This window comes from Eriocheir sinensis, unplaced genomic scaffold, assembly GCF_024679095.1.
Source record: "Eriocheir sinensis breed Jianghai 21 unplaced genomic scaffold, ASM2467909v1 Scaffold356, whole genome shotgun sequence".
Lineage (NCBI taxonomy): Eukaryota > Metazoa > Arthropoda > Malacostraca > Decapoda > Varunidae > Eriocheir > Eriocheir sinensis.
In genome coordinates, this window is record NW_026111672.1 from 362,501 (window position 1) to 374,892 (window position 12,392).

Below are 12,392 nucleotides of genomic sequence, written 5' to 3' on the forward strand. Positions count from 1 at the left end.
CTCCCCTTTCCCTCATTCCCCTTCCCCCCTCCCCTTCTCCATCCCTTCTCTTCGTCCCCCCTCCCTTATCCCTGTCTCATTCTCTTTCCCATATCTACCCCTTCTCCTCTTCCCCATATCTTCCCCTTCCCCTCTTCTCCACATCTCCCCTTTCCTTCCTTCCCCTTCCCTTTATCCCCTCATCCCTTTTCTCCATATCCCTCCCTTCTCCTTTTCGCCTTTCTTTCGCTCCCTTTCCTTTCTCTGTCTTGTCCCTTCGTCCCCATCCTCCGTCCCCTACCTTATCCCCTTCTTCACATCCCTCCCCCTCAGTCTTCCCCTTCTCTTCGTTCCCATCCCTCTTCCTCTGTCTCATTCCCATTTCCATAACTCCCTTTACCTTTCCCTTTCCCCTACCTCATACCTTTCCTTCACCCCTTCTTCCTCCCCTCCCTTCGTGCCGTCTCTCCTCCAATTCCCCTTTCCCTTCCTCTTCTCTTTCTTTTTCACCCATTTCCTTTTCATTCCTTTTGTCTCCCTTCCCATTCCCTTCCCCTACTCTTCTTTACTCTTTGCATTTACATTTTCCATTAACTTTCTCTTCCATTTCCCTTCCACACCCTTCGCCTTCCTTTTCTGTTTCCCATTCCCCTTTCCCATTCTTCTCATCGTTTCAACCATTCCCTTTCTCCTCTCCGCTTAATGACCTTTCTTTTTCTCCTTTCCCCTTTTCTTACCTATCCCTTAATCGTTCCCCTCACCCACCCTCTTCCACTTTCTCCCTTACATCCACTCCCCCTCCCCCTCCTTTCCCCTTCCCTTCCCCTCCCCACTTTCCTTTATTTTTCTCTTCTCATATTTTCATTTTTCCCCTTTTCCCTCCTCTGCTTCTTGCCCTTTGTTCATTCTCTCTTCCTTTTCCCCCACCCCTTTCTTCCCCTTTCCTTAGCTCCATTTGCTACCTAAAGTCAAAATTTCGAAGGAGAGAGAGAGAGAGAGAGAGAGAGAGAGAGAGAGAGAGAGAGAGAGAGAGAGAGAGAGAGAGAGAGAGAGAGAGAGAGAGAGAGAGAGAGAGAGAGAGAGAGAGAGAGAGAGAGAGAGAGAGAGAGAGAGAGAGAGAGAGAGAGAGAGGATGAGGAGGAGGAAAACTATATTGAAATGGAAAGTAAAAAGAGAAAGAAGAGAATATAGGGAGGGAAAAGAAGTAGAGGGAGGAGGAAGTGGAAGTGATAAATAAAGTGGAGGAGAGAGGAAGTGGAGGAAGGGAAAGGGATAAAGCGGGTGGAGGGAAAGGAAAGACAGGAAATAGGGAAATCTAGACGAAAGAAATGTGAAGGGAGGGAAGGGAAGGGGAAAGAGATGGAAGACGGAGGAAAGACGAAGAGAAAACTAAAGGAAAAGGAGGAGCCGGAGAATGTAATGGAGGAAATGGAGGAAAAAAAGAAAATGGAAAAAGGACAAAGGAAGACAAGAGAGGGAGATCAAAGGAAAGAAATAAAGAAAGGGAGGTGAAAGAAAGGGGAGGAAGGAAAGATAGACAAAAAGGTAGTCGAGAGAAAGAAAGGAGGAAGAAAAGGAGAGGAAGAAAGATGGACAAAGAAAGACGGGAGGGAGATAACACGAAAGAAAGGGAGAAAGGAGGAAGAAAGGATACGAAAGAAAGATGGACGAAGCGAAACGGGAGGGAGATGATCCAAAAGAATGAAAGGAAGGAAGAAGAAAGAGAAGAAAAGAAAGATGAACAAAGGAAGACAGGAGGGAGATCACACGAAAGAAAGGGAAGAAGGAGGAAGAAAGGATGCGAAAGAAAGATGGACAAAAGAAAACAGGAGGGAGATCATACAAAAGAAAGGAAAGAAGAAGAAAGGGGAGGAAAGAAAGATGGAGCAAGGGAGAAGGGTAAGGGAGAATTAGTAGTAATGGAGAGGGATGGGAGAAGAGGGGAAGGTAAAGGGGATTAGCAAAGGGGGAAATGATCGTGTGTGTGTGTGTGCGTGTGTGTGTGTGTGTGTGTGTGTGTGTGCGTGTGTACGTGGCTACAGGGGTGGAATTCAGGGGTCAAGTTTAAGGAAGGGGGTGGTATGGAGTGGGGGGAAGGGGGAGGCTGGGGAGGAGGGGGGAGGATGTGGGGGAGGAGTTAAAGGGATGAATGTCGGGTTGGATTGGTGGAGGGGTGGTGATGCGACAGGGGTTTAAAGGGATGGAGCTGGGAGGGGTGAGGTGGCAGGGGTGGAGTAGGAATGGAGTAGGAGAGAGGCAGGGGTTGCAGGGCTGAAATTGAAAGGAAACTAAGGGGCTCAAATTTGACAGGGGCGAGACATTGGTTTGAAGGGGTGGAAGAGGAGTGAAGTTAGGGGTGTTTGGTTTTGGCAGGGGTGATGAAGCAGGATGAAGCAGGGGTTGCAGGGGTGTACGCTGCGGTGAAACTAAAGGGCTCTAATTTGGCAGGAGGGAGACATTGGTTTAAATTGTTGAAAGGGGAATGAGGTTAAGGGTGTTAGGTTTTGGCAGGGGTGAGGTAGCTGGGGTGAAACGGGGTGAGGCAAGGGTTACAGGGGTGAGGCAGGGGTTACAGGGGTGAAACTGGGGTGAGGGTAAGATTAGAGTTTTGGCAGAGGTGAGGCAGGAGTGGAACCGGTGTGAGAATGAGGCGGGAATGACATCATACAAAAGAAAGAGAGGAAGGAAGGAAGGAATAAGAAAAGGGGGAGGAAGGAGAAAGACAAAGAAGGGAGATCACACGAAAAAGGAGCAAGGAAGGAGGAAGAAAAGGAAGGAAAGAAATATGGACAAACAAGGACGAGAGGGAGATCATAAAAAGAAAGAAAGGAAGGGAGGAAGGAATAAGAAAAGGGGGAGAAAGGAGAAAGACAAAGAAGAAGGGAGATCACACGTAAGAGGAGAAAGGAAGGAGAAAGAAAAGGAGAAAAGAAGTATGAACAAAGAAGGACGAGAGGGAGATCATTAGAAGAAAGAAAGTAAGGAAAGGAGAAATGAATAAGAAAAGGGGGAGGAAGGAGAAAGACGACGAAGAAGGGAGATCACACGAAAAAGGAGAAAGGAAGGAGGAAGAAAAGGAAGGAAAGAAGTATGGACAAAGAAGGACGAGAGGAAGATCATAAAAAAAGAAAGAAAGGAAGGGAGGAAGGAATAAGATAAGGAGGAGGGAGGAGAAAGACGACGAAGAAGGGAGATCACACGAAAAAGGAGAAAGGAAGGAGGAAGAAAAGGAAGGAAAGAAATATGGACAAAGAAAGACGAGAGGGAGATCATAAAAAGAAAGAAAGGAAGGGAGGAAGCAATAAGAAAAGGGGGAGAAAGGAGAAAGACAAAGAAGAAGGGAGATCACACGAAAAAGGAGAAAGGAAGGAGGAAGAAAAGGAAGGAAAGGAGTATGGACAAAGAAGGACGAGAGGAAGATCATAAAAAAGAAAGAAAGGAAGGAGGAAAGAATAAGACAAGGAGGAGGAGGAGAAAGACGACGAAGAAGGAGATCACGAAAAGGAGAAAGGAAGGAGGAAGAAAAGGAAGGAAAGAAATAATGACAAAGAAAGACGAGAGGGAGATCATAAAAGAAAGAAAGGAAGGAGGAAGCAATAAGAAAGGGGGAGAAAGGAGAAAGAAAAAGAAGAAGGGAGATCACACGAAAAAGGAGAAAGGAAGGAGGAAGAAAAGGAAGGAAAGAAATATGGACAAAGAAAGACGAGAGGGAGATCATAAAAAGAAAGAAAGGAAGGGAGGAAGCAATAAGAAAAGGGGGAGAAAGGAGAAAGACAAAGAAGAAGGGAGATCACACGAAAAAGGAGAAAGGAAGGAGGAAGAAAAGGAAGGAAAGAAATATGGACAAAGAAAGACGAGTGGGAGATAATACAAAAGAAAGAAAAGGAGGATGAAAAAATGGAGCTAGGGAGAAGGGTGGTGTTCATTAGGGCAGGGTGTAAGGCTCGGGGGGGGAGGTGAGGTAGCAGTGGTGTAACAGGGGGGAAGTGCAGGGGTTACAGGGGTGAAACTAAAGGGCTTAAGGAGTGAAAGAAGAGTGACGTTAAGAGTCTCAGGCTTTGGCAGGGGTGAAGCGAAGAGGACACAGGGGTTACAGGGAGGAAACAGGGGTGGGGTGAGACTACAGGGGTCAAGTTTTGACAGAGGTGAGGCAGGAGTGAAGCAGGAGTGAAATTAAGGCTGTTATATTTTGGCAGGGGTGAGGTGGCAGGGGGGGGGGGGGTTACAGTGGCGAAACTGAGGGGAGACTAAACTGATGGCAGGGGTGAGGCAGGGGTTAGATCGAAGCTGCTAGGTTTTGTCAGGGGTGAGGTAGCAGGGGTCAGAAAGGGTGAAGGGTGGGATGGGGTTCAGGGGGTCGAGGCAGCAGGGGAGGGGGTGAGGTTTAGGGGACGGAGGCGGTAGGGTGTGGGAGGGGTGGGGTTCAGGGGTCGAGGCAGCAGGGGAGGTGGGGTTTAGGGGATCGAGGCGGTAGGGTGTAGGAGGGGTGGGGTTCAGGGGATCGAGGCAGGGTAGGGTGTGGGAGGGGTGGGGCCTAGGGGATCGAGGCGGTAGGTGTGGGAGGGGTGGGGTTCAGGGATCGAGGCGGTAGGGTGTGGGAGGGGGTGGGGCTCAGGGGATCGAGGCGGTAGGGGGTGGGAGGGGGTGGGGTTCAGGGGATCGAGGCGGTAGGGTGTGGGAGGGGGTGGGGTTCAGGGGGTCGAGTCAGCAGGGGAGGGTGTGGGGTTTAGGGGATCGAGGCGTTAGGGTGTGGGAGGGGGTGGGGTTCAGGGGGTCGAGGCAGCAAGGGAGGGGGTGAGGTTTAGGGGATGGAGGCGGTAGGGTGTGGGAGGGGGTGGGGCTCAGGGGTCAGGGCACGAGGGGGGGGGGGATCTGTGGGGCAACTTACTCATGGTGTCCTGCCTCATGGCCGCCATGTTGGAGGTGGGGTGGGCCATGCTGAACGGTTGACCCATGCCGGGGTAAGAACTCGACGACATCTGCAACGAGGCGGGGGGTGAGTGGTGGTGGTGGTGATGGTGATGGTGGTGATGGTGAAGGGTTGTGGTGAGACATTTAGTGATTGGTGGTGGCGATTAGTGGTGATGGGTGGTGGTGGTGATGATGGGTGGTGGTTGTGGTGAATGGTGTTAGATGGTGGTGGTAATGGTAGTGAGTGGTGTTAGATGGTGGTGGTAATGGTAGTGAGTGGTGTTAGATGGTGGTGGTAATGGTAGTGAGTGGTGTTAGATGGTGGTGGTAATGGTAGTGAGGGGTGTTAGTGGTGATGGTGGTGGAGGGTTGTGGTGAGACATTCAGTGATTAGTGGTGGCGGTTACTGGTGATGGGTGGTGGTGGTGATGATGGGTTATGATTGTGGTGAGTGGTGTTAAATGGTGGTGGTATTGGTAGCGAGTGGTGTTAGTGGTGGTGGTGAATGATGATAATGAGTGGTGGTGAGTGATGATGGCAATAGTGGTGATAATCGTGAGTGGTGGTGATGGTGGTGGTGGAGAGTAACACTAAGGGAGGTAGTTATGAATAGGAGAGAAAAGAGACAATTAAAGGGAAGGAAAGAATGAGAGCAGGGGAAAAAAAAGAGAGAGAAAGAGAGAGGGAGAGGACGGAGGATAGTTTTTAGTGGTGGTGATGATGGTGATGATAGTGATGATAGTGATGATGGTGGTAATGTCAGTTCTTACCTCGTATCTCCTACCTACTTTAATCTCCCAATCAGTCGTTTAGTCTCCATCCCTTCTCTTCTCTCTTATCTCCCGTCAATCATTCATACAGCATAACCATTAACAATCCCCTTAACTTAGTCCCCCATCCCTTATCAGCTCTTCTTCCATTTCCTGTTCATCATTAACCTGTCTCATTACCATCCCCCAATCCCCTTAACTTAGTCCCCCATCCCTTATCAGCTCTTCTTCCATTCCCTGTTCATCATTAACCTGTCTCACTACCATCACCCAATCCCCTTAACTTAGTCCCCCATCCGCATCCCTCACTCCCTTATTCTCTGTCAATCACTAATACCTCATCACCATTGAAATTCCCTTAAAGATCCCCAGTTCCTCTTCCTCTTCTGCCTGTCATTTTCCATACCTCATCACCTGTACCCCTTATCCCCGTCCACCTACCTATTATCTTCAGTATTTCACCACCGTAACCTTACCCCTCATCATCTTTACCCAGGCCTGTATCCCCTTCCGCCTATCATCTTCCATGCATACCTCACTCTAATCTCCATCACCCAGCGTCTTCCAGTCCCTTTAACTAATCCTTCCTCCCCATCATCTGTCCATCTCCCATACCTCCTTCTCATTACCTTCCCCTCATCACCACCCCGTCCCTGGCTCACCTGCGGGTACCGGTTCATGGTGTTGAAGGTGGAGATGGCGTTGTGTGAGGGGTAGGGTTGGTAGCCGCGCGTGGCCGAGGGGTACATGTTCCGCATCATGGCGCCGTTGCACGTGGGCAGCACCGAGGGCGTGCCGGCCAGGGCCTTCTGTAGCTGCTTCTCCTGCTTGCGGTACTTGGCGCGCCTGTTCTGGAACCACACCTGTTGGAGGCCGGACAGGTGTGAGTGAGGGGGGAGGTGTGAGGGAGGGTTGTGTTGGTGGAGGGAGGGAGGGAGGGATAAGGGTGCCGAGGCAGTAGTGTGGTATATGCTGGTTGTGTTGGTGGGGAGCAACGTTGCCAAATTATCGTACTCAGAACATCGCAATTATCAGTTCTAGGGACCGAAACTTTTCTACCCACACAGATAACGAAATTCCAGTTAAAGTTATCGTTGAAATAATTACTTATTGGTGTCTGTTTGCGATAGCTGTGGGTCAGAAACCAGAAAATACGATGTGCTGAGTGGCTGAGTACGATAATTTGGTAACGCTGGTAGAGAGGTATCTTAGTGTTGGTCTCATTGGTAAGGGTGGAGGACTACGGATGTCTTTTGGTGGGTGTGGTGAGGGTGTGATGGTGATGGAGGTAGTGAAAAGAGGAACTTCTGTTATTGTGTGGTGGTGGTGATGGTGCTTTGGGGAAGGGGGCAGAGAATACGTTGCATAACAGGAGCAGGATGGTGACTTAAAGAAACGGTGATGGGGATAAAATGTTGATGATGATGATGATGAAAGAAGAAAAGGCTGTATTAAAAATGATGGAAGAGAGATAACTGACGGGAAAAAGGAGGCTAGTTAAAAAAAGGAAGGAAAAAAATAGAGAGCTGCGTGATATTGAGAGATAAATTAAATTATTGGTGATCTTTTATGGTGACGCGAGAAATGGTAAAAGCTGCGGGGATATTATGGTGTGATAAAGCTATGGTGTGGTATGGTATAGTATAGTAAGGTATAGTTTGGTGATAAAAGACAGTATAGTGAGTTGTGTGTTTAGTTGGGTTGCTGGCTTCGGGGAGTGGAAGATTGTACATATATAAACCATGGCTCTTCGTTTGGACAGGTGTGTGATGTCATGTGTAAAGGTGAGGCGGGTGTGATATGGTAAGGTATAGTTTGGTGATAAAAGACAGTATAGTGAGTTGTGTTTTTTGTTGGGTTGACGGATTGGCGAGTGGAAGATTGTACATATATAAACCATGACTGCGTTTGGACAGGTGTGTGATGTCATGTGTAAAGATGAGGCAGGTGTGTGACGAGGCTGTAGAAAGTGCAAGTGACGTGAGGGGAAATGGGAGGAACGAAAGGGAAAGGATAGAAAAGGTTAAAGAAGGAATGCAGAGAGAGATAAGGGATGAAATGTGAGAGGAAGGAAGGGTAAAAGAGGAAATGGAAGGGGAAAGTGAGGGGAAGGAAGAGTATAGGAGATGTAAAGGGAAAGTGAGAGGAATAGGCCATAACTGTAGGTAATGATGCGGAAAAAGAAGTAAAATACAGGTAGGAAAGGAAAGAGGGGACATGTTAATGGAGAAAATGGTGAGGGGAAAGGAGGAAAGTGAGGGAGGAAAAGCAAAGTGTAAAGAGAGTAAGAGTAAGCGGAGCAAAGAAAGGCCAAATAGGAGGAGGGGGAGGAGGAAGAGGAGGGGGAGGCGGAGGTGGAGAAGGAGCAGGAGGAGGAGGAGGAAGAGAAAGAGAAGAAGGAAATAGAAAAGGAAAGTGAAGGAGAGAGAGAGAGAGAGAGAGAGAGAGAGAGAGAGAGAGAGAGAGAGAGAGAGAGAGAGAGAGAGAGAGAGAGAGAGAGAGAGAGAGAGAGAGAGAGAGAGAGTCCATTAGTCCCCCATTAGCTCTCGGCCCCTCACCGTTGACCCTTGGGACCACCCTAACAAGATCAAACGAATGGGTCTCTCTCCTCCCATTAATCGCTTCACTTCCCTCGTAAACCTTTATCCCTTTCCCTCTCTTCCCCGTCCATTAACAAACTATTACCTTCTTCTCATGTGTCCTCTCTCTCTCTTTGTGTCGTCTTTGTGTGTGTGTGTGTGTGTGTGTGTGTGTGTGTGTGTGTGTGTGTGTGTGTGTGTGTCCAGGGATTTTCCTGCGCACTCTTTTTCATCGTTGAATTTTCACACTTGTGTATTCTGTGTCTTTTCTTTCTTTCTTTTATGTAATTACTTCCCCCTTCTCTCCCTTACGCTTTCTCTCTCTCTCTCTCTCTCTCATCCCCTTCACGTTGTCATATAAATTACTGCAAGGAAACGTGAGTAAGTAAGAACATGTCTAACGTTTTACGAGTAATTCGATTTTTCTCCCTCGTGTTTTGGGTGATGATTATATAAGTGTATTGATGATGACGATGATGGTGATGATGGTGATGATGATGATGATGACGGAATTGATTATAGTAGTGTAATTTTAGTGATTTATATTCACATGCGTACATTCCCTCCTCCTCCGCCCCTCCCACACGATTATTACACCCACGGATACACTAATGGAAAAGAAAACGAAGAAGAAGAAGAAGAAGAAAGAATAAAAAGAAGTAGAAGTATTAATACAATATCTCTTGTCTGAAAAAATGACTAAACAGTAAGTGGTTTTTAAGTATTGCCGTCATGAATGCAATAAAAATAAATAGATAACGAGTGACTTCTCCGAATGCTTATTGTTTTTTGGGGTATTATTTTTAATCAAGTTTTGAGGTCACGTTTCTCTAATTTCTTGTTACCTTCACGGATTTACACACCTGTTTAGACACCTCTCTCTCTCTCTCTCTCTCTCTTTATATATATATATATATATATATATATATATATATATATATATATATATATATATATATATATTTATATGTGTGTGTGTGTGTGTGTGTGTGTGTGTGTGTGTGTGTGTGTGTGTGTGTAGTATGTATGTGAAGTGTGGCGCTGGCATACCGTAGAGTGTATGTGTGTGGAGTGCATACATATACAGTAGGTGGCGGGGGAGAGGAAGGGTAGAAGGGTGAAGGTTGTAGGGGATGCAGGTAGGGAGGGAGAGAGGCAGAGGGAGGGAGGGAGGGAGGGAGAGGGAAGGGATGCTAATTAAAGGTGTGTTGCTGTTATGAACGCTGCTGCTGTTGATCTTGTTTATCATCATTATTGTTATTATTATTATTGTTATTATTATTATTATTATTATTATTATTATTATTATTATTATTATTATTATTATTATTATTATTATTATTATTATCATTATTATTATTATTATTATTATTATTATTATTATTATTATTATTATTATTATTATTATCATTTATTGCTGTTTATTGTTGTTTACTATTTTATTATCATCGTAGTAGTAGTAGTAGCAGTAGTAGTAGTATATAGTGTGAATTTGTAGATGCTGGTGGTGGTGATGGTAGTGAAAGTAGTAGTAGTAGTTGTAGTAGTAGTAGTGGTGGTGGTGGTGGTGGTGGTGGTTGTGATCGTGGATATTGTGGCAGTAATGGACGACAGAAGGTATAGTTTTAGTGCCATTGAAGGATTTAGTGGTGATGGGAACGTACAAGTTTTTGTTGTCGTTGTGGTGGAAGAGGTAGTGGTGGTGGCTGGGGTAGGTAGTGATGGTTAGGAAAATGGTGACGGGGGTGGTGGTAGTGGTGGTGGCAGTGATGGTGGTAGTGGTGGTGGCAGTGGTGGTGGTGGTGGTGGTGGTGACCATTAATGGCTATCAAAACAGCAAATAAATAATGGAAGTCTGTCAACACATATTAATAAAGGGGGAAACGTGTGTGTGTGTGTGTGTGTGTGTGTGTGTGTGTGTGTGTGTGTGTGTGTGTGTGTGTGTGTGTGTGTGTATGCGCTTCCCTTGATCTAACCCGCCCGTGCAGTGAGAGAGAGAGAGAGAGAGAGAGAGAGAGAGAGAGAGAGAGAGAGAGAGAGAGAGAGAGAGAGAGAGAGAGAGAGAGAGAGAGAGAGAGAGAGAGAGAGAGAGAGAGAGAGAGAGAGAGAGAGAGAGAGAGAGCGCTATTGTGAATGGTAAATATTGAGCACTGTTGCTGCCGCTTTGCATTAACCCCGAAACAGCAGCGTGCAATATTACCCTTTTTCCAGCCCTCATTTTGCCCCTGCATTCACGTATCACAGATTTACTTGCATTTTCCGACCTCCCAACCTTCATTATTTTATTCATTGTTTTCACTTTCAACCTTCATCATTTTAATCATTGTTTTTATTTTGCCGTTATTACTTTTTTTTTCGGTCAAGCCTTTTAATGTTATTTTTGTTAGTTTTTTTCGGTAATGTAATTTTCAATCTTCATTATTTTATTCATTGTTTTAACTTTACTTCCAACTTTCATCATTTTAATTTTTTTTTTTTTTTTGCCGTTATTGCTTTTTTTTTGTTTCAGCCTTTTTTGTTGTTTTTGTTAGTTTTTATCGGTAATGTAACTTTTCAACCTTTATTATTTTATTCATTGTTTTTACTTTACGTTGTAGCCTCTTTTTGTTATTGTTTTTTTCATTTTTTTTTTCATTGCCGTAACCTTTCAACCTTCAGCATTTTCATAACTTTTTACTTTTTTTTCTTAACGTATTTCATTATTTTGTTTTAGTCATTTTTTGTTGCTGTTTTTGCTTTTATGTTTTCTTTCATTACTGCGACCTTCCAACCTTCATTAATTTATTATTTTTTTTATTTTACTTTTATTGCGTTTTTTTTTTTTGCCTCATATTATTTCAGAGTTATCCGTTTTCTGATGTTTGTTTAATTATTAATATTTTTTTATTGATAATTAGTTGGTATGTTTTTGCTTAACACTTTTTATTATTTTTATTCAGCCTTTTTGTTATTATTATTACTTTTTATGTTTTTTTCAGAGTTTATCATTATCTGGTATTTATTGAAGTGTTATTAGTATTTTTCTATCTATAAATAGGTGATACGTTTTCAGCCTGTATGTTCTTTTTTAGAGCAGGTTTTGCATTTTAACAGCAATTTTCTTTTTTTTTGTGTTATTAGTTATTTTTCGTCTCATTACGTGTTTATCTTCACAGTTTAATTAATATCGCGAGGTTATTTTCCACTCGCATGTTTTCATTGCGCCGTAATTGCGTTAGTTTTTTTTCCCTTCTTTTCAATGTTCTATTTCGTGTTTTTATTATGGATTTTTATTTTATCTTTATTTTTGGGGGGCCGCGGTGTTGTCACGTCGTCGCTGTTTACTGTGTCCGGAGGTGGCGGCGGTGGGGTAGGGGGGGGCAGGGGTGGTGTGTGGAGGCGGTGGTGCCACATCTCGGGGTCTTGTTTGGCAGGTACCGCGGGCAACCTTGCCAAGGTTTGGTGATGCGCTATTGCCACGTGTGTGTGTGTGTGTGTGTGTGTGTGTGTGTGTGTGTGTGGGAACTTATCTGCCCGCCACACACACACACACACACACACACACACACACACACACACACACACACACACAAATAAGCACAAATGCATAATAGTTACATATATTCATGAATGCATACATACATACATGCATATATACATTCATGCATACATTCATGCATACACGTTTTTCGTGGCCTCCCTATGCGCCCGCGCGCGCGCGTGTGTGTGTGTGTATGTGTGTGTGTGTGTGTGTGTGTGTGTACATGCAGTTCAGCCATGTCACATATTGTCATCAACAGAGAGAGAGTGATGGTGGTGGTTTTGGTTCAGGTAGTGATGTGAGGATGACAGATGTACACACACACACACACACACACACACACACACACACACACACACACACACGCGGGGTTCCGTAATGCAGTGTCTAGCGAGTTGTGCTCACAATCGACAAGAGAGGTTCTGGGTTCTGTTTCCCTGCCCAGTGCAGCAGCGGGCGCCGGGCATCAGTCAGGGTTACGCTTCGCTCCCCGGGGTGTTTGTCTGTCACCGCCAAAACCGAATATCCCTAAGGCGAACACCCAAGGCCCGATCCAAAGACACAATAGCTTGTAGATCAGAATAAGGAGGTACAAGTAGGTGAATTATACACACACACACACACACACACACA

The 12,392-nt window shown here is 45.4% G+C and overlaps 1 protein-coding gene across 1 annotated transcript in view; it reads right to left on the minus strand.

The window, feature by feature from the left end:
- Positions 1–11,632, minus strand: part of LOC126991887 (homeobox protein unc-42-like) — a 14,452-nt gene extending 2,820 nt beyond the window's left edge. The window contains exons 1-3 of the mRNA XM_050850534.1: positions 11,564–11,632; positions 6,323–6,523; positions 4,868–4,958 (exon numbers count right to left, since the gene is read on the minus strand). Coding sequence (XP_050706491.1) covers positions 4,868–4,958; positions 6,323–6,523; positions 11,564–11,632 — 361 coding nt within the window. The remainder of the gene's footprint in view (positions 1–4,867; positions 4,959–6,322; positions 6,524–11,563) is intronic.
- Between the last annotated feature and the right edge of the window lie 760 nt (positions 11,633–12,392).